This window comes from Danio rerio, chromosome 8, assembly GCF_052040795.2.
Source record: "Danio rerio strain M-AB ecotype USA chromosome 8, GRCz13ab, whole genome shotgun sequence".
Lineage (NCBI taxonomy): Eukaryota > Metazoa > Chordata > Actinopteri > Cypriniformes > Danionidae > Danio > Danio rerio.
Window position 1 is genome coordinate 43,404,609 of NC_141028.1, and position 23,172 is coordinate 43,427,780.

The following is a 23,172-nucleotide window of genomic DNA, read 5'->3' on the forward strand; positions in this document are numbered from 1 at the left end:
GAGATCCAAAATAGGACTAAGAGAGCCGTCTTTCTTTGGAACTAGGAAATAACGAAAGTAAAACCCCTGCCCGATCAGGTGCAGGGGTACCACTCGAACCGCCCCATTCTGCAGGAGAGAGGAGATTTCGTCTTTCAGAATGTGAGCAGAGCTCTCTTCTGTTTGAGAAGAGAAAACTCTGTTGAAATGCGGGGGTCTTTTGGCAAACTGAAGCCTGTATCCCCTGGTTATTGTGTGAATTACCCATTCGGGTGCTGACACAGACTGCCAAGCTATTACCTGATTCGCAAGTGACCCTACACACACCGGAGAACTGCTTACTGCAAATTCGTCCGGTTTGTTCATTTCTGGTGCAATGGCACCCTCTAGTGGACAAACTAGGGGTGACATGCAGGGGTTCACAGAAATGTGTTCTTTTGGGAACGAATTCATTTGATTCGTTTGTTTTGAGGTGTATATTGTGTGTTTTGTGTTTGGGAACACATGGGCCGAAGCCTTTATTTGAGTGAGGGGAACAAAGTTTGAACGGTGTGGTGACACTGCTTGAACACTTTTCCTCACAACAGACCCCTTGAACCTGGGGCAAGAACACACAACATCCACTGAACACAAGGGGTGGACGACCTCCTTTTGCGCTATTCTCCGTCTTTTGGACAGAAGCTCTGGGGCAGGAAAAAAGTCTGTAGGGCTTGTGGCCCGTGAACACAGACTCGGCGCCCCCATTGGCTGAACATCAGGCCGGCCGTTTGCGTTTCGGATCCGAGGGGGTTGGGGCAGGGGGTTTTCCCGCGGCAGCGGGCGTTGTTCCTCCCCAAGGTTTTGCAGAAGGATGGTTGCCCTGTCGCGGAGGGGGTCTGGTGCGAGGTTTATCCTTGCCCTAATAAATTCCGCCCTGTGGCAGGGGAAATAGGGGCGCGCGCTGGGGGCACCTGGCGTGGAGCTGCTTTCCTTGGAAGACATAATTTGAAGGCTTCATCCTCCTCCTTTTTGTCGTCGCAGCGTTGTTGCATTAATGCAACAGCGGGGCCAAAGAGAGCTTGTCCGGGCTCTACTGGAGTGCCCGCAATCCGCCTCTTTTCACTGTCAGGGAGGCCTGACAGATTCAACCAGAGCGCGTGCTCTCCTACCACCGAAAGTGCCATGGAACGCCCGCAGGCTTGGACGGCCTGACGTGGGTTACGGAGGACGAGGTTGTTAACTGTGAGAATCTCCTTCCACAGTGATGGGGAAGGGGTTCTCTTGTCCAGTTGCTGTCCCAAATCATCCAACAGCTCCGCCTGGTAAACGGAGAGGAGCGAGGAGACATTAAGAGCCCTCACAGTTACGGCTGAGGACCTATAGGCGGCCTGGTGAACAGAGACAGAAAAGCGGTCCATTTTGTTTGGCAGGACCAGTTTCGGGGGGGCGAGTAGCCCGCCCTGAATGGGGCTGAGGTGTCGAGCGATTGATGGCTCTCCGACTGCCTCTCGATTCGCGAGAGGCAGTCGGAGATCCTGAATAAGGACTTCAGGAGCCTGATCGAGACGGTTCGACGCACCTCGCCCGCCACGCAGATCATCGTTTCTGGGCCGCTTCCTACCTACCGCCGAGGAAATGAAAGGTTCAGTAGACTTTTTGCTCTGAATGAATGGCTATTAACATGGTGTAAAGAACAGAAATTGCTCTTTGCGAATAACTGGAATCTTTTCTGGGAGTGTCCTAGGCTCTTCCGTGCTGACGGGTGGGTCACCCATGCTGATCTATGCCATATCCTTAACCTCCAGACCCGCGAGACCTTGTTTAAGGTTGAGCGGGTCGCCCCAGTAGTGCTTCATGTGCTTCGCACACGCTGGGAGGACAAGAAAAAGTTGTTTCCTCGGGCCTGTTGGAGGCCCCAGCAACTTCCCATCATAAATGTCCCTCTCCTAGTCGGTGGCACACTGTGGAGCTGGCCATTCGATGTTGAGGCGAGCGGCCGCTCAGTCACACACATCTAGGAGGATGGACTGGGGTACGGTCACGGGAGTGTGAATCTGGGGAGCGACAGAGGGCGGGATGGCCTCCTCGTCCTCTGAAACACCCAGAAGACCCGCGTCGTCATCGTCGCCAGAACCGGCCGGTTCATACGTGAACGGCGGAACACCTACGAAGATGTCCTCTTTGGGGAAAGCAGGATTGGGCTGGTCAGCCCAGTCGAGAGACATAGCGCCCCGGGAGTCCCCTGGTTGCGCGCTGTCGTCACCATGTCCCCCATCCGAATCAGAAAATTCAACACATTGAGTCGCTGCAACTTTCATACGACACCGCAGAAGCTTTTTCGGTAATTTAAGACAATGGCTGCAATTCTCCGGGGTTTCCAGCGCCTCTTGAGCGTGCTTGAAGCCCAACCAGACAACACAGAAGGGGTGGGGGTCCTTTGCAGCAATAAGCACGCCACACGCGGCCGGGCAGGCCCGTGATGAGTGCTCGGGAGAAGCGGCAGATTTAGAAAATGACATATCCGAGGCGGGCAGCCGTGGACAGGGAGAGGTGTAAGAGGAGCGTGGGCAGCTCGGGATGCGTAACCACAACTAACCTGGTCAGATAACAGACTGTCACGTCTGGTGGAGGCTGATCGAAAGATATGTCCTCCTGAAGACACGTAAATGAGCAGCAGTAATCCAACCGAGCTGTAGAGTTGCAAAGTCAGCGAGAAGCGAAAGTTAACTGGAGAATAGCAGCGCGTGCAGAATGATTTATGCGCACAGGTAAAGGGGCGGTTCTTTACCTGCCATTGGGCATGCGCTTCTGTCTGTCAAGCCAGACTTGGTGCAATTGGATGCTTCTGCAGAGATCAGGCACGGATGCCTTCCCATAGGTGGATCTCGAACACGAGATGATGAAAGAGAACCGCTTCTTCCCTCTCCGCGAGTCGGGTCCCGATGTGGCCATCATCGGTGACTCGATCGTTCGTCACATCCGTGCCGCCTCCTCAAAATGTAATAGAGTACGTACTTTCTGCTTTCCTGGTGCCCGTGTAAGAAATATTTCTACACAGATTCCAACTATCCTGGGCACTGCCGAGAGCCCTGGTGCCGTTGTCCTCCACGTGGGGACAAACGACACCGGTCTCCGGCAGTCGGAGATCCTGAAGAAGGACTTCAGGAGCCTGATCGAGACGGTTCGACGCACCTCGCCCGCCACGCAGATCATCGTTTCTGGGCCGCTTCCTACCTACCGCCGAGGAAATGAAAGGTTCAGTAGACTTTTTGCTCTGAATGAATGGCTATTAACATGGTGTAAAGAACAGAAATTGCTCTTTGCGAATAACTGGAATCTTTTCTGGGAGCGTCCTAGGCTCTTCCGTGCTGACGGCCTGCACCCCAGTCCTTTGAAGTATTAGCGCTTAATGTTCAGCTTCCAGATACTATGCAAAAACCTATGTTATCTCTCGCTTTAATCACCATATATATAGACCCCCAGTACTCTATGTCAATTTTCTAAAAGAATTTTCAGATTTTATTTCTGACTTACTAGTCAAAACTGATAAAATGCTAATTGTAGGTGACTTTAACATCCACATAGATGACGCTAACGATACATTAGGGCTCGCGTTTATGGATTTAATACACACTTGGGATAAAGCAAAACGTTGTGGGTCCAACCCATCGCTTAAAACATACATTAGATCTAATTCTGTCTTATGGAATCGAGGTTATTGACGTAGACATTTTACCACAAAGTGATGATATTACAGATCACTACCTCTTACTATATAAGCTGTGTTTACCTGAAATCAACAAACCCGCTCCAATACTCTGCCCTAGTAGAACTATTGTTCCGTCAACTAAAGATGAATTTATAAATAACTTACCTGATCTTTCTCTATTTCGTAATGCACCCGCAAACTCAAATGATCTTGATGTAGTAACCAGCAGTATGGACGCCATCTTTACTAGCACACTAAATACTGTGGCACCCATCAAATTAAAAAAGGTATAATAGTCATACTCGTGCGCTCAAAACAGCAACCCGCGCCCTGGAACGTAAATGGAAAAAAACTAATTTAGAGGCCTTTAGAATTGCATACAAAGACAGTATGTCCAGCTATAGAAGGGCTCTAAAATCTGCCAGGACCGAGCACCTGCGCAAACTGATAGAAAATAATCATAACAATCCTAGATTTTTATTTAACACCATCTCTAAATTAGCAAATAATCGGTCATCCTTGGAACAAACTGTTCCACCGCAAATTAGTAGTGATGACTTCATGAATTTTTTCAGTGATAAAATAGAAGGCTTTAGACAGAAAATAGGAGATGCGAAACTTTCTGCACCGGCTTATACTCCAAATCCTGTAAATATTTCATTGAATCATAATAGTAACCTACACTGCTTCAAAATCATAGAACAGGAAGAGCTAGATAAAATTATAAATAGCTCTAAACCAGCTATGTGTATGCTGGACTCAATTCCAACAAAATTACTGAAAGAGCTGCTACCTGCTATAGGAGAACCTCTTCTTAACATTATCAACTCTTCTTTATCTATAGGCCATGTTCCAAACTCTTACAAGCTAGCTGTTATTAAGCCTATTATTAAGAAACCACAACTGGACCCCAACAACTTAGCTAAGTATAGGCCTATTTCAAATCTTCCATATATGTCTAAAATACTAGAAAAAGTTGTTTCTACTCAATTATGCTCTCTTCTGCAGACGAACAATATTTTTGAAGTGTTTCAGTCAGGTTTCAGGGCTCATCACAGTACAGAAACCGCATTAGTGAAAATAACCAATGATTTACTCTTAGCTGCTGACCGAGGGTGCGTCTCGCTATTAGTTTTACTCAATCTTAGTGCGGCATTTGACACCATTGACCACAATATCCTCATAAATCGCTTAAAGTCTACAGGTGTCCAGGGACAGGCTCTACAATGGTTTAAGTCATACTTAACTGATCGTTACCAGTTTGTGAATATTAATGGACAGCCTTCACAAGTCAGCCCAGTAAAGTAAGGATCAGTTTTAGGCCCTTTACTGTTTACAATTTACATGCTACCTCTGGGAGACATTATTAGAAGACATGGGATCAGCTTTCACTGCTATGCAGATGATACTCAATTATATATTTCAACTAAACCTGACGATACGTCTGAATTGTCTAAACTAACTGAGTGTATCAAAGACATTAAAGACTGGATGACCAACAATTTTCTTTTCTTAAACTTATTGGGCCTAAATCTTGTACACAGCAGATCTCGCAACTCAATCTACAATTAAAGGGATACAAAGTTAGCTTTAGCTCTACTATAAAATATCTGGGTGTCATATTAGACAGCAATCTAACTTTTGAAAACCATACATCCCATGTCACAAAAACTGCCTTCTTTCATCTGAGAAATATTGCTAAATTACGAAATATGCTATCCATCTCAGATGCAGAAAAGCTAGTCCATGCTTTTATGACTTCGAGGCTGGACTACTGTAATGCTCTATTTGCTGGCTGCCCAGCATCCTCTATTAACAAACTTCGATTAGTACAAAATGCAGCAGCCACAGTTCTGACCAGGTCTAGAAAATATTATCATATCACCCCAATTTTATCCTCCTTACACTGGCTGCCTTTTAAGTTTCATATTGAATTTAAAATATTACTTCTCACCTATAAAGCTCTAAATAATCTAGCTCCTGTTTATCTAACCAACCTTCTGTCTCGCTACAATCCAACTCGCTCTTTAAGATCTCAAAACTCAGGGCTTCTGGTAGTACCTAGAATAGCAAAATCGAGTAAAGGAGGTCGAGCCTCCTCTTTCATGGCTCCTACACTCTGGAATAGCCTTTCTGATAACGTTTGAGGCTCAGACACACTCTCCCAGTTCAAAACTAGATTAAAGACCTATCTGTTTAGTAAAGCATACACTCAATGCATCACCTAGCGGGTTAAACACAGGCTTTTGCATCTTGCTTATATACACTATGAACAGCAGCAACGCTAATTATTCTCTTTATTCTCTATTTTCACCTGGGGATACTCATCCCAAGGTCCTCAGATTATGCGGAGTCACTGATTGGATCCAAGACCAGCGACGAGATGATCCCAAGGTTTCCATTTCCGGAACCAGGCCATATCCTGAGCTGCTGCTGCGCTGATGGTCATGGGGAGTGGAGAACATGAGTCTGATTCCAGCGACGCTCCAGGGACAGACGAGTCTTCGCTGAGGCCATCTTCCAGCCTCCACCGCGGTGACTGAAGCTCTGCACAAGACTTTTGGCCAGCGGAGAAATTAAAATGGTTGTGCCCAACTGAGTCTGGTTCTCTCAAGGTTTTTTTTCTTCACTCCCATCAGGTGAAGTTTTTTTTCCCTCTCCGCTGTCGCCACTGGCTCGCATGGTTCAGGATTGGTAGAGCTACGCATCGATGAATTTGCTCTTCAGTGTTTGATTTCTCATTAATGATTAAATCACACTGAACTGAGCTAAACTGAACTGAACTTAAACACTAAAAACTGAACAACACTGTTCCAGTTACTATGACCATTTATGTGAAGCTGCTTTGACACAATCTTGTTGAAAACATTGTAAAAGCGCTATACAAATAAAGCTGAATTGAATTGAATTGAATATTAATACATGCACTGCAGGCTACAAATAGGACAACTTTATTCTCTCTAACACCAGTGCGCGCAAAGGCTACATCTTACACACACACACACTTCAGGGCCGAACCATTACATATATATATATATATATATATATATATATATATATATATATATATATATATATATATATATATATATACACATATATATATACATATATATACACATATATATACACATATATATACACATATATATACACATATATATATATATATATATATATATATATATATATATATATATATATATATATATATACACACACACACACACACACACACACACACACACAGAGGTTTTTTTAATTTCCTGTTGTAGCCGACGTGAGTTCAGGGACAGCACGTGCATAGAGGTGACCTAGACGGCCGCCATGGGCAGCAGAATAGTGAGCGAACCCCCTGGTCCTCACTTTAATCCGCTACACCCACCCACCTCCCTCAAGGTCCTTACGTTCATCCGCGAACGGGTCACTTTCTTTTTCACTTCTGTTAAAGGAAGGCTTGATTGCTGTTTGCCTAGAGCACCAGCCCAGCTTGCTCTGGCCTTGCTATGGCACTACTTGGAGAGTGATATTGCATGAATACAACAGTTCGACAGCATGATCACGTTTATAAAAAAGAAAATCAAACAAGGAGATTCTCAAAATCCTATTGTAAGATAAACTGCTTTTTTCCACTGATCATTCACATCTGCAGCTGATATCAGAACAGCAGTAACCATTGCTACTTCACAAGCATCACTTTATAGCTAGAATAAGTGATTCTCTAGCGCAGGGGTCACCAATCTCGGTCCTAAAGGGCCAGACTCCCTGCAGGGTTTAGCTCCAACTTGCTTCAAAACACCTGCCTGAGTGTTTCAAGACTGCATATAAGACCTTGATTAGCTGTTCAGGTGTGTTTGATTAGGGTTGGCGCTAAAATCTGCAGGACACTGGCCCTCCAGGAACAATTTTGGTGACCCCTGCTCTAGTGTAATGTCTAAAGTAATGACAAAACAGGTGATTTTTCTGACATTTTAATATTACAAGGCCGAACAGCATGAAATGCCATCAGTCTACAGAGATTTCCCAATAATTCTCAGATGCAGTTGGGAGATCACAATAATTGACCCAAAAAAGCCAAAGCAACGCAATGACTACCAGATAACTGTTGTGTTTTTGATGAGGAAAAATGCTAAACATGCACGCATTTCTTCTTTCTGTTTACTAGTCTGCAGTAGCAAAAACAGGAGACTCATTAGAAACAGATAGCCAACCAAATGTTAACTCAAAGAAAGTCACCATTTGGTTATACAAGGAGTGGCTACACAAAATACAAACATTCCTGATACTAGAGTCCCATCTCAAACTCAACACACTACAATTACCAGTGGATACTGTAGTGCTGTATTCATACCAAAGAAAGAGATCTTTGTTGCAATCTAAACAATCACATTCTCAACTAAAAAAAAAGCTTCAAACGTACATCATGTTGTCCAACAGCAGCAATATTTAACAGTAGAGTTATTTATCAGCAATATAACAGTAGAGTGTTCTCTGCTTGTTGCTGTATGTGAGCGGATTAATACACAAGAGTGAAGAGGCTGGACGAGTGCTGTTATTTAAAGCAGTGGTTCTCAAACTTTGGTGCGCGTTCCTCCAAGTGGTACGCAGAAGAATCGCAAAATAATGAAATAAACAATTAACACTTTTAATCCTTTGATGCGTACTATAACATTGATATGATCGGCATTGGCTGTTTTGTAAAGCGTACGATCAAAGCGCTCTGCTTAAGAGTGTTTATTTTAGTGCAATGTGTCATAAGCTGCTAAAAACCAGTTTCCGAAGTTTAAGAATGGATTCTGAAGTGTGGTTTGACTGACATGAAAAATGGCCAATCACAGTCGACCTTGTCAAGTTTTGCGTGAAACGTAAGGGCGGGACAAAGGTTTTCTGAGTTGCAGAGACAGAAAAAACAACTTTAAAACAAATGTTTTGTTGGAATAATGCTTCTTGGATGTTTTCACTTTAAAGATGTCTAGCAGAGTAATTAAACGGTGGACATATTTCCTGCCTATTTGATGATCTACATACACGTTTCGCTCTCCGACAGCGAGTCGACTCACCTCTGACCTGTCACACCTCTAAATACATTCTGAATGGCGGCGCAGGAATGGAGGTATTGCGAAATTACTAATTTCTGCAAATGTGGCGAGTGCTTTATTTTAACACGAGAGCGCATTCATGTACGCTAATCGCTAAAACAGATATGCGAGCTCTTAAATAGGATTTTTTCAAATGAACTGCAAGTGCTGTCATGATCACATGTGTGCTCAGATTGAATAAAATCGCGATTTGTTCACTATTAAAGTAGACAATATTTATCTTTGAATACTTTTGACTAAATATAGTAAAGGAGCAAAGTTATCAAGTATTTAGTAGATTGATGCATGATTAATGACAATGCTAATGGTCTTCTTATTTGGCTGTATTGTGAAGTGAAACTTTTAGCAAAGGAGGAACTTTTTTAATTCTTTACGACAAAAGAATTATGCTGGAAATGTTTCTGGATGAGGTATCTTTTTGATTTATACATTTAGATGTATTCTGATCTGTCTTAAAGCATTACAACTCAAAGCAATCCATTTTTACTTATGGTTTATTTATCAAAATTAACAATAAAGCTCTTAAAACACTGCTTTGATAAATGTATTGTTGTCATATTTCAAATACCTCTAGTAAAATCAAGTCATTTGTTTTATTATTTTTTACTGACAGTGTACTTGTCTTTTTTGTGAAGTTTTTATTAAAAGTTTAAGATCAAGTGTAAAATAAAATCTACATGTGATGTACAGCTACTTAAACAAATTTGCCATATTGTAAAGAAAAATGGTGTAAAATATGTAAATAAAAGGCTAAATTTAAATCTTTTCATCATATACTTTAATTTAACCTTTCAAAGCTTGAAAATATTGTTTAAAAAATGGGCAAAAAAGATCTCTATGGCCTTAAAGATTATGCGGTAGTTTTACCAGTGCTACTGAAAAAGATTAATTGTCATGAAAGGAAAAATTGACCACACTTCCTTTGTTAGTGCAAATTCCTATACATGTAGTTTTGAGATTTAAGCAATTAAACCGTTCAATCAGGTTTACACTAAAAAAAAAAAAAAAAAAGTTATTTCATTATGAAAATCTGATTTTTTTTCAAAAGTAACCAACTAGTACTTTGTACTTTTACCTAATATTAGTATTATTTACTAAAATTTGTGTTATTTTAGCAGTGTAATAGTATTTTTACTTAAGTACAAAAAATATTTCACAAGAATTTAGTGCAGGTTTATTATATTATTGATATATGATTAATAAATACTATTATTATTATTAATGGTTTTTATTTATATCAATTCCTATGCAATGTTTTATGGGATGCTGAGAATACATTTTAGGTCTTTAATACATAGCATGTCAGTCTTGAAAATAAAAAATGGGTGCTGGAAAAAGTGCTTAAAATTCCTTTATTTTCATAAGGCTGTGCCTGTATGAACCCTGTCATAAGTATATTTAACATATATTTCAAGATTTGTCAGAAAGTGTATGAATATGACATATAGCCTATATTTAAGAGGTCTAAGCAAGATGTCCAGCTTTTGATGAAAAGGCTACTATGAATACTTTAGATTTAAGTACAGCAGTTTTCTTTTTACTTTTTAAGAACAGTGCCATTTTTAAATGAAATTTTAAAAGCACATTTTAATTTAAACGTTTTTTTTTTGTTTTGTTTTTTACTTGCAAGCACAGTTAATGTTCAGACTATTTAAAATGTTTAAAGTGACTGACAATAATACATATTCTTAATAATAGGAAATAATCTGCCTCGTTTTTTAAACTGTGCACAGCTGTAGCTGCTTAATCAGGCCTACGGAAACATTTTTTTTAATACTGGTCATTAGGGTGGTACTTGGAGAAAGAAGTTTGAGAATCACTGATTTAAAGAGTATCGCACAGCTATCAGCCAATCAGATTCAAGAACCAGACAGAACTGTTGTATAAATATATAAGCTATATTCTTTGCTTTTTTTTTTTATATAATTTAAATCAAAACTCTATCAGCCCAGACATGAAAGACAATAAATCTGTTGCCTTCTTGAGCGCTGACCGATCTACAAAAGTACTACAAACTGGGTCTTAACGATTGTGCTTTTGTGGATCTTTACAGGCAGAAAAAAACTTTTTTTGTTAATTAGATTTAAGCAGATAAAACTTCAGTGCAGAGTGGTTCTTTCACATATATACCTCATTTACATGCTCTTCACCTTGCCCTAAAACTGCCCCACCTAAAACATATAAAATAGAAAGGAACACATGACTCTAGACTGACTGGAGCAGGGAACTGAATAGAGACTGAAATCACAAATTTCCTAAGGAGTGCATAGAAAAAAAAAAACATACAAAATGATTTAGAAATCACACCTCACATGGAAATTTGATATTTAAATTATCATTTAACACTTTTTTTTGTTTAGTTTAGTTTATTTGTTTACAGGGTCAATGCACATTAATAAACATTACTGTAAAATGTGCCAGAATTAGCCAAGAAGTGCTATTTTTCATCTGTAGACCCCTTACAGAATCTTAAAAAGTCACACCTAAATAGAAGCACAACATTAAACATTAAATACACTTTCATATAAAAAAATACAGTTAAAAAAGTAAAGAAAAAAAGAACAGACTGATGGAAGCGGAGGATAAAAAGCCAAAGACAACAGTACAAATGTGTCAAGAATACAGTACTAATGCTGACGATGCTGATTTGTTAATAACCAATTTTTAACATGAGACTGAAAAGAATAAAAAGTGCATGATCTTCTAATTGTTGGTGAGATGGAGTTCCATTCACTAGCAGCTTTCACTGAAAAAACAGATTTATATATATATATATATATATATATATATATATATATATATATATATATATATATATATATATATATATATATATATATATATATAAAATCATCTCACTCATTATGAAATTTATTATTATGTTTTATTTATTACATTTATTAAAAATGTTTCTTAAGAATTCTGCAGTTCTTTTTACAATTTTGACTTATATATTTTTAAATTGGTTTCTATATTTAGCTGTTTTAACATGTGTATTGTACAATTTTTTAGTTCAAGTCTATTGGGAAAACAGGGTTGTTTTAAAAACTTCTGTGTATTGTGCACTACAAAATAATTTATTCAAATTTAGTATTATTTGTTTCTTGCAATCAATAAACGTTTATTATTATTATTTTTTTGTCATTTGTTTGATAATTTTCGTTATCGGATATGTATGCTGTTTGCATTTTATTCAAAGGTTGAACGCAGTGCCTACACTTTGCCTTTACATTATAGCCTGCGTTTGCTGGTATATAAGGTGTATATATATATATATATATATATATATATATATATATATATATATATATATATATATATATATATATATATATATATATGGTGCCTCTTAAAGTGACAGCGCGTATATTCCAACTGCTTATTATTAAGCAAACAAAATCAAATCAAAACCAAAATAATAGTAATAAATCATTCATTTTGAACTGAAGGTGTATACAGTGAAACACTTATTACTAAAGTAAGATCATTTACTGGCAGTTTTATTATCATATTTATCCATGACCAGCCAAGGTACCAGCACAAAACATGTAATTATGCAAGTATAGATTTTAAAATGAATTACAAAAAATACTAAGATTTATATCTCAAGGCAACTAGTAATTCAGATTGATTGCCCTGCTGAAAAAAACAGCATATGCTGGTAAGGTATGTTTTGATGCTGGTATGCTGGTCTTGCTTGTTTCAATGCTGGTTTTGCTCGTCTCAATGCTGGCTTCAATGCTGGTTTTGCTGGTCCCAATGCTGGTCCTGCTGGTCTCAATGCTGGTTTTGCTGGTCTCAATGTTGGTCTTGCTGGTCTTAATGTTGGTCTTGCTGGTCTCAATGCTGTCCAGGAGCAGCACTTAGACCAGCAAAATCAGCATTGAGACCAGCACTGAAACCAGCAAGACCAGCATTGAGACCAGAAAGACCAGCAAAACCAGCATTGAGACCAGCATTAAAAAATACCTTACCAGCATGTGCTGTTTTTTTCAGCAGGGTGTTGTAAATAATTTATGGGATATTCTAAGGTCATTAAAATTGATAGTGTAAAGTAGTTTCAGAGATGTGCTTTAATGTCATACAGCAATATGAATGTTTTGGTAAAATTTGTGTCTGTTTTTTTGCCATGTGTGTTTACTCTGATAACAATTTATTTATTAGTACTAACTTACAATAGTATTTTTTGGTTTACTCAACTTCTGTCATTTCAGGCCATTCAGACAAGAAATGTTCAGTTATCACAACTTAAAAAAACTGAGCCATGTATGTTTGCTCTGACAGCATATAATTTCAGCCATTCAGACAAGAAATGTTCAGTTAATACAACTTTTGCTCTGATAACATATAATTACTTAGTACTTATTTCCTTTTATATTTTCTTGTTCACTCAACTTATGTAATTTCAGTCCTGCAGACAAGAAATGTTAAGTTTGCACAACTTAAAAATATTTGTTGTGCTGCAGGTGCAGGAAAACTACTAATATTAAGTTGACTCAACTAGACATTTTTGGTGTCACTGACAAATAATTTTCAGTCAGTGTAGCTGATGTTTTCAAAAGTTGAGTAAACAAGACAAAAACAAAAGGAAATGAGTACTAAGCTTTTTTGTTGAACTGGCTTAAAATTTTTTATAGTGTATATGTAAAATTGAAAAAATAGCATGTTATTCAGGCATCTGAATGGAAAACCCTGCATGTTTTCCCCAAGACCCAAATGCAGTCAATGCGGTGCACCCTTCCTCTGCAGCTGCAGTGCAGTCACAGACACACTGCTATGGCAGCAAATCAATGCCAATATTAATCGAGCGCAGCGGTGATGTTTGCGCGCGAGGAGAAGTGAACCGTGAGCAGATTACAGGTCTACACGCGAGAAAACTACAGCTCGCGAACGCACAGGGGATCTTCACGCGCGTGCTCAACTGATCCAGCGCGAGAAAACAAATCCCGGGCACGCACATCATCATCTGTGCGCACGATGGACGCTCTCGCGAGCGAGGTCATGCCTACAGCGCGCACGCGCGATCAGTTCTCTCCGCTCGCTCGCTGGTTCTTCTCTCTGCTCGCTCGAAACAGTTTTGATTTCTGTCAGTCCTGGGGCGGGACTTGGTGTACTTGTTATCTCTAACGCTATTGGCTACTCTGCCTTTCCGGAAGTTAGCCGGAACATCACCGCTGCGCTCGATTAATATTGGCATTGATTTGCCGTCATACACTGCGAGAATGAGCCGTTGACAGAAAAGTATTCCCTGGTAAGCACTACGAACTACTTAAATATTCAACATTTTATTCTACATTTTAAATGTTTTACCGTTTTGTTGTTAAAGTTAAAATCAAGTTAAGTTGTCAGCCAGGTTACAGTTTATGCTATTAGCAGTTTATGCTTATAAGGAGAAGGGCACGTTACCTCAGTGGCCTTGGCTGGCAAGCCCGGCACACTTTTGTTGGGCAATATTTGTCGTCTTCATCTTCACTTAAATGGTGGAAACTAATGTTTCAAGTTCATTCAAGTCAATGTTAACTGACGTTAATGTTAATGTTTGCAAAGTGATCACACTCCATTTTAAATAACTGTAAAGTTATTTGTTTGGACAAACTTTACATTATGATTTGTTAACGTTAGTTTTCATGTTTCTGTATGATGCATAATTAAGGCCTAACATTAAAATTAAGTTAGCTAGGTCAACAAAAATCAAAATGGGCGTTTAATGGAAAATTATGAGGTTCCTTCATGGGGTTTTTTTCCAACATGGAATAACGTAAATGATAATGCAATTAATTGTCTTTCTTATTTCCATCCAGTGACAGGGTCGCGCAGTGTGCAGTAGGTAAATGAATAGTCATGTGATGCATTTCGATTAGTGAAAGAAAGTAATCAAATCGTTTGTTACAACATTAAAATCCTTCCTTGCAAAGGTGAAACAAATGATGACGGAGAAGTTGAAGAGCGAATTTTGACTGCAGTCAAACAAGTCACCAGTTCAGAAGGAACAGTCATTCTAGCCGCCAAGTTATTTCGGCTGTTGCTCATACAATGTGTATTACGCTAGAGCGCTAAACAGCAAGCTGACAGGTAAAAAGATGAGGTCACTAACTACGTTAAAAGTGCTGTCATGGAAAATTAAATGGATGTTCCTGGTTGGTAAAAGATGAACAAACAATCCTACCCAAAACTTGCAAAATTAGCCACATCAGAACTATGCATCTCGGCCTCTAGCAGCAGCAGTGAAAGGGTGTTCGGTGCTGCTGGATGCACCATCCTGAGCGCAGGACTGCGCTCAAGCCAGTGGATTCAATAAAGTTCCTCCACAAAAACACGTAGCCTAATCAAGGTGAGTAAATGGTTTTCAAATGATAAATAAATACTAATTAAACAATAAAATCATAATGTAGAGATAGTATACAGGCTAATGTTGCATTAGGTTATTCTTTTAATTTTCAGCTTCACCATCGCCTTAAGGCCAGATAGTAAAGAGAAGTGGCGAAATAAACTGGTACAATCTATACCTAAACTTACCCAAATACCCTTCAAAATTTTTAATTTATTTTAATTTAATTTGTTAAGAAAGACTTAATTTTATTGGTGTGTTGGCCAATTTAAAGGCTAAGTGTATGTACCCAGGCCTATTTAGAGTGCTAAGATGTTATGATGTTACAGAGGAATTATTTGATTTCTTTGTTCCAATTACCAAGTGGCCTATAGCCTACATTTGTTATGAATACATTTTTGGACCAAACAAAAAACAAAAAACAAATATGTCTGGAGCCGCAAAAAATGTAAAGCCTTATTAAAGCCTCATAATGAAGGAAACACATGCTGTATGTATCTATATTAGCTATATTAGCCTACTATCAAAATGACTAAATTGGCTACAAAGACATAATGAGCCTTCATGATTAAATAGCCACTGAAATCAGGTGGTTGGTGTTTATTTTGTTGTCATTAAAACACTTCAGCACAGCCTCTTGTCTTTTAGTGTTATTAATTTGATCATTTCTTCATGCGGCCCATCAGAGTTCACATACCTGCATAAAAGCGCGTTGAATATTGGTCACATCACAGGCAATTGAGTATGCTGGCACTGAATTAATGTCCTTGGTTTGCTGATCGGTGATGTTACCTACCATTTTAATAGCCCTTTCCTTCACTGTCTTAGTGGAGAAAGGTATATCTTTATTTTTTTGTATTATCTTGGTTTTGTTTTTAAAATTTGCAAATAGGTGTTCTAATATGTCATACCATCTTTGAACGGTTTTCCATGCTTTATAATCTCCTGGTTTGTTTACAACAGCCACCTGCCTGGCATCCCACCCTGCTGATAGAAACGTGTGTCGCAGGCTATGACGCAAATCTTCGTTGACAGAAATGTTGAAATTAAATATTAATTCTACACACTTTGACAGCATTTGAAAACGTTAAAAATGTTTATCCTCCTATAGAAATCATATTAAAACAAAAAAATACATTAACCTCCCCCATCTTTTTGCATTTTCAAACATTTTTGAAAAAGCTCCAGGGAGCCACAAGGGCAGCGCTAAAGAGCCGCATGCAGCTCTAGAGCCGCAAGTTGCTGATCCCTGATGTAGTGTATAGTAGGTCTGCATGATTAGTCGTATTATGATTACGATATCGATATTTGTGGCCCATGATCAATAATTAAATATCGTCGCGATTTTACAATATAAAGACCAAGCCGTTATTTTTAATATTTGGACTTTACGGATTGCACAGCATCAAAAGAATGAGGTGACTGCATCTAGATTGCAAGTTTTCTTTTTTTCCAAGGTATGCAGTGTGGATTAGGTAGCCTTTGCTCCCGTTTAGTCTAAACTCATCAGGGTAACACAACAAACCTCAATAACCACCTTTAAAGCCATCACAAAGTGGCTGTCATTAAAGGGTAAATAATCTCGGGAGAATTCAGCTTCGCGTTTTTCTATGCATTATAACATTACTAAACTGGACATTTGTTTAATAAGTTAACCAAATATTCACGGAGATTCAATCAGCAATCAACAGAAGACACTGTATCCAATGTTTCAGTGTAAAAAAAAAAAAAAGTCATTGTGGCCCTGTTTACGCGGGTATTTAAGTTTGTTACTTGAGGCAAATTTTATTATTTACCAAAAAAGAAAAAGTAATTAGTAGGGATGTAACGGTATTGTAAATACCGTCATACCGCAATAGAAATTTTTTCCGATATTACCGTAGTCGCATGACTCGATATAACTATAGGTCTTCTGAGAAAATTTGCTCAGGCGAATGAAGCGAACGGGATGTAGCAGAAACTACAATTCCCATCAGCCCATGCGTGGCCATCATCCTTTGCGGTCTGTTGTCGCTACAGATCCAGTAATGCAGAAATGGAGTGTGCTGCTAGTAACGGGGATGAAAAAGAGCTGGAAATGATCGAACCTAAAGCGGGTGTTGTCGCCGCGCGCGTACTGATAGCGGTGTTGTCGCGCGCGTTCTGATCAGCTGTGTTGTCGCGCGCGTACTGTAAAGCGAGGAGGGGGGGTTGAGCGTGCATACTCAAGATCGGTGTTGTTGCGCGCCTACTGAAGGGTGGGACGGAGGGTGTGTCGCGTTGCGGGGGCACTTTTGATCATTTTGGAAGGGCATTTTCTATCCAAGACTAAAAAGGGCATGTGCACTGCACAGGTTGAGCCCTATGTGTGCACGTGCCTGCAAGTTGGGGAATACGACTAAAAACAGTCATGGGGACTGCAGAAACACAGCACACTGTTCAGATTGATGCAGGCATTGACTTGTACCGCAAAGAGACCTCTATCTCACTCATGGCTTGTCCTCTCAAGTGGGGGAAAGACAATGCACAACGTCACCCACTGCTGTCAACCTTGGCCAAGTCATATCTCTGTCCCAGAAACCTCAGTCCCAAATGAGAGGGTTTATTTCTGTTGCAGGGGAAATTGTAAATACCCAGAGATACCAGCTTTTACCAGATTATAGTTATATGATAATTTTCCTTAAAACCCATCTCTATCTAAGTGAGTGAGTGAGTGATTAAATGTTGAATGTGATGAGTTTTCAACAATACTAAATTGAAACTTTTTTTTTTACATGGTTTAATAATTTTTTGTTATTAAAATTGAAGTTCCTGTTTCAAAGCTTACAGATAGATGGCTAATTTGTATGTCATTGACACTTTTGGCACTTTTTTGGAGTATTTTTTGTAGTTTTGTTTTTCCTGTAAATTATTTAATAAATACCGTACCGTGACATTCATACCAAGGTATTACCGTACCATGAAATTCTGATACCGTTACATCCCTAGAATTTGGTTTCAGATCAATTGATTAAATTTATAAAAGGCTAGCCTTTTTTTAACCTTTTTTATGCAATTAATAATGAAATGGATAACTAATTTCATTTATTTCCGATCAGACCCTGCACGTTTTTCTGTTTTACAATTTTATTATGTAGATATGCTTTTTTTTTTAATAACATTTGTTTAACAAATATTTTTGCACATCAAAAGTGTCACGATCACCAGTGATCTAAAACACCATAGATCGCTGGAAAACACTCATAAACGTTAATAGACTACAAATCCACCATTTCAAGGACTACAACTCCATACATGTACTTCGTTCACAAACACGTTACAGATCCTGACTGATTACACTCCCACAGCTGAAGCTGCTTAAGGACTGATTGATGCACTACAAAGAGTACAAACACAAACAGTCATTGCTGAGTCTTGTTATCTGTTAAGTGACAATACAACGCGTTTTCCTTTGTCTTGTTTTGTCTTGTTTTTTGATTCTTTTGATCCTATAACCACACCTCTGTTGTCAATGTCACATACCCTGATTACAGAAAGTAATGAAATAACACGTCTTTTGATTAAAAACTTTTGGCAAAGGAACAGGAATTGATCACGCGCACACAAAAAAAAAAAAATAATAATAATAAATCCAACACATGCATCCCCCTTATGCCACATTTTCCCGGATAAACTCGCATCTGAGTGCTACTTTGAATAAAACAAAGTTAGTACAAAGCTCATTTACGACTATACACATAAAATAAAACATTCACAAAGGTGTATCTTATGGAAAAACACCAAGTGACGGGCGCTGCTTTCGGATGTAAAAAAATTTAATTTGAAGAAAAGAAATGACAGTAATTTTGGAAAAGGAAAATAATAAACATATTGAGACTGTTAAAAGAACATTCTATTTTATATATTCTTTCGACTACAATACAACAGCTAAGATTATGAATGACGGAGTGTAAAGCCATCTCTCCTGCATACAGCTGTTTGTGAATGAGAACAGGGAGAGAATGCGCTGTTAAAGTTTCACCTCAAAATATTTACTAATAACTAACACTGAACTGCTACATCATGCTTAAAAAGTTAAGCTAAAATGCACAATTTTGGTTGCACCCGGGATGCCCAATGAACCCAACATGCCATTTTTTTTTATTCAATTTTCGTGAAGTAGGCCTATGTAAACCAACCGCAGATGCTTTGTCATGTTGGTCGCTCCTATTTGCTTTACATCTTATTTTTAGTTTATTTCAATAATTACTTCTTAATAATCGGACAATGGAGTGAAGTGTTAATGATTTGTATTAGATGCTGACACTATGGCTGGGAAAATGTCCTGCAGGATGTGTGAGTGGATTGGGTTCAGATGGCAGGTACTGTAGTGGGATGAGCAGAAAGGAAAAGTTTGCATAGTTCCTCCAAAAGGATGGAGAAGGAGGAATGTTTTTTTGCTTTAGAAGGTGTTGTTTGACAGAGATGTGAAATGGATGTGATGAGAAAAGATGATATGTGGGAATCTATACAAATTAATTTAGATATCATTTATCCAAAAAAATTTAAAGTAAGCAACATTTCAAAATATTGGAATGGTTTCAAATATAGGCTTCAAATAAGTTCAAATATATTAGCTACAGATATTTATATGTTCATTCATTCATTCATTCATTTTCTTGTCGGCTTACTCCCTTTATTAATCCGGGGTAGCCACAGCCGAATGAACCGCCAACTTATCCAGCAAGTTTTTACACAGCGGATGCCCTTCCAGCCGCAACCCATCTCTGGTAAACATCCACACACACATTCACCTGTACCATATGTCTTTGGACTGTGGGGGAAACCAAAGCACCCAGAGGAAACCCACGCGAACGCAGGGAGAACATGCAACCTCCACACAGAAACGTCAACTGAACCAAGGCTCAAACCACCAACCTTCTTGCTGTGAGGCGACAGCACTACTTACTGTACCACTGCTTCGCCCTGACTTTAACATATAATATATAAATAGTCCTACTTGATAACAAATCTTAATAACTAACCTTTCTATGAACATGATTTGATTATAGCTGCAAAGCAATGATAATGCAAAATTACATAAAATATTTTTTTAAAAATCATATATGAATGCATATAAAGCCTTTCAGTCTCTGAAATATTACGAATCACAAAAATACCCCTAAAATACATTTAGACCTTATTTGGGTTCATAAACTACACAAAACAGTCAATACAAACCTCTCATTTTTATTCTTCACCAGCATGTAACACTGACATATTGTTAAAAAGTTATTTAGTCATTAAGAGTTCATAATAGTTTAATAGATGATGACAATAATAATAAATTGCAGTTTGTCATGTTTTAGGTTGCTGAAAGAATCACCAACTCCTTTGTTTTTTGCGCTTCCCTCTCACATTTGTCCATAACTGAAATTATGTCAGAAGCACTTCAATAATCACGCGCACATCATTAGCATCTTCTTAAGTTTGTTATTTAAAATTTAGATAAACGGCAAACACATGCAAACAGAGTTCTCTATAGAAAGTGAAACTGCTCGCACTTTTAGACGGCCTTGTAAACAACAACAGATTCAGCTCTTTTTCTTGGCTTTGTGGCTGTTCTTTAAGATGAAAGGTTTGTTTGAGCTCTGGATGACCATGGTTCGTTATTATATGTATATACATTATTTTCCTTTGGAAAAGGTCCCCAAAACCTGTACGTTTTGAAAGTGGAAATGGACATAAAAGCGCACCGAATTATACCGTATGGTACCACTCAGCAGAAACAGGCCAAAAGATGGTGTTTCAGTACTGACATCCCCCTCCCCCAAGCAGCCACAGGCGGAGACTGCAGTCATTTCTTTTCAAAGATCAAAACTTATATTAGACATTCCAGCTTTCAAAACCTAATTTTAGGTTAGACTCAGTAGCTCTGATCCCCGAGAACTGCTGCAATCTGCAGTGAAGGATTCAGATTTATACCTGCTAAACAGTCTCAGCATGGATCAATGTTTATCCTTTTCTCATCATCCTGTTTCTCGTTATTTTTATTAAAGATGATTATTGAACTAATGAATAAGTTAACACACTGCTTTATATAAGAATGTTCAGTGCATTTGCCTGTCTCTTTGTAACTAATTTCAGGAGCCACCAAACTAGGTCAGAGGTCACGGAGACCTCGAGTGAAACTAAAGGGCTGAGGAGTGGAAGCAACTGTTTCTATTGTTATTTCTATTTCCATTTTTAAAGTGATTATACTTCTTATTCAAGATTAACTTTGAGTAGTAAAAATATAACTGCCTGAATGTAGATTATACCGTTTTTTAACCAGTTTTGATAAGGATGGCTGAGAGTACACACGCACCCACGTGGAAATGCTACTAATGACGTTATGTGAGAGTATAATTGTTGTTGATTTTTGAATGTAAGCAGAGCGGCCTAGGAACTCATTGCGAGTGTTAAAGCTGGCTTCAGTTGAAGAAACTGCAAACTATCTTTATTAAACTTTTATTTATTTGAATCTCTGAATCTCTGGTTTTCTTCATCTGAAAGACTGGTCATTCTTTGGGTTAAAACTGTAAATAATCTCTAAAGCAGATATCTATGCTCGATAGCAAACGCTGAACAAAGCATATTAGGATCCCTTTAACACATCATCAGATAATGGAGATATTACTTCAGAGGTGTATTTATTAAATTAATTAAACTATGACCTTTATCAGATGGTTTAATATTTTCCAAATTTATAGGTGCATTTATATATTTAGAAACATAGTATTGATGAAGTGTTAAGCATGAACTCTTTGCACTCTTGCACTTTAGTTGTTCCATCTGGACAATGAATTTATGTGTGCGTTTTGTGTAGTCTTTTTTGCGGTTTGAAATTGTTTTGAATATTTGCACCATTAAAAAATTGATGCACTTAACCGGAGTTAGTTTAGTGTCTGAAACAATGCTTTTCGGGTTTTTAGAATATAAAATTTACATACTAGTTTGCTATTTACAATACTAGCTATGGAGTATTCCATCTATGTGTATATCTGAAAATATAACAGGCACAATTCCAAAGTATTGTAGAGGGTTAAAAATAGATAGTGCTTGTCTGCGCCACTCACCGCCAATCTTGGCATTATAAGCGATGCCCACCGTGCAGTGGGAGTTGTTGGCAGATGCTGCTACTTCACCAGCACACCTCGTGCCATGCCTGGACAGAACACATCAGACATTTGTGTTATTGACAAAATCAAACAAATTCACACCGCATTAATATTGCTGCCAACGAGAGCATCAAAATTCACTCTGGCTGCCCTGCCACTGACGCTCAGATTGAACATGTTAACTTGTTTTTTTAAATTAAATTATCCATTTAAAAACCATTTGTGTGATGAAGTGATAAATTTCCAGTGTTAGTCTAATTTCAACATGCAGCATATTGAAGATGTTTACACTTCTATAAATATTTGGATAATAACTAACAGTTAATAAATGCCCTTTAAAATATTCATTTATAAAATAGGGAGCTCCTAGCGAGTGAGACGAAGAAAATGGCAGCACATCGCCAAGGTAAAATCTGATGTATACATACATACATAAATATACATACATACATATATATACATATATATATGCACATATATATATATACATATATATACATATACATATATATATATATATATATATATATATATATATATATATATATATATATACACACACATATATATATATATATACACACACACATATATATATATATACACACACACATATATATATATACACACACACATATATATATATATACACACACATATATATATACATATACATATATATATATATATATATATATATATATATATATATATATATATATATATATATATATACATATACATATACATATACATATACATATATATATATATATATATATATATATATATATATATATATATATATATATATATATATATATATATATATACATATACTAGGGATGTGCAGAGCAGCCGGTATTTGTATTTGTATTTGTATTTGTTGAGGGGGGAAAAGTATTTGTATTTGTATTTGTATTCGAGTAAAATTCAAAATGGCGCAAATATATATATTTT

At 38.0% G+C, this 23,172-nt stretch overlaps 1 protein-coding gene across 6 annotated transcripts in view; it reads right to left on the reverse strand.

Moving 5' to 3' along the window:
* pcsk5b (proprotein convertase subtilisin/kexin type 5b) overlaps positions 1–23,172 on the reverse strand; it is a 238,500-nt gene that overhangs the window by 187,205 nt on the left and 28,123 nt on the right. For all 6 annotated transcript variants that reach the window (XR_015497170.1, XM_087263488.1, XM_087263487.1 and 3 more), the window contains 1 exon segment: positions 22,171–22,259. Coding sequence is in view for 5 of the 6 variants with exons in the window: in XM_087263488.1 (XP_087119614.1) it covers positions 22,171–22,259 (89 nt within the window). In the remaining variant the exon portion in view is untranslated.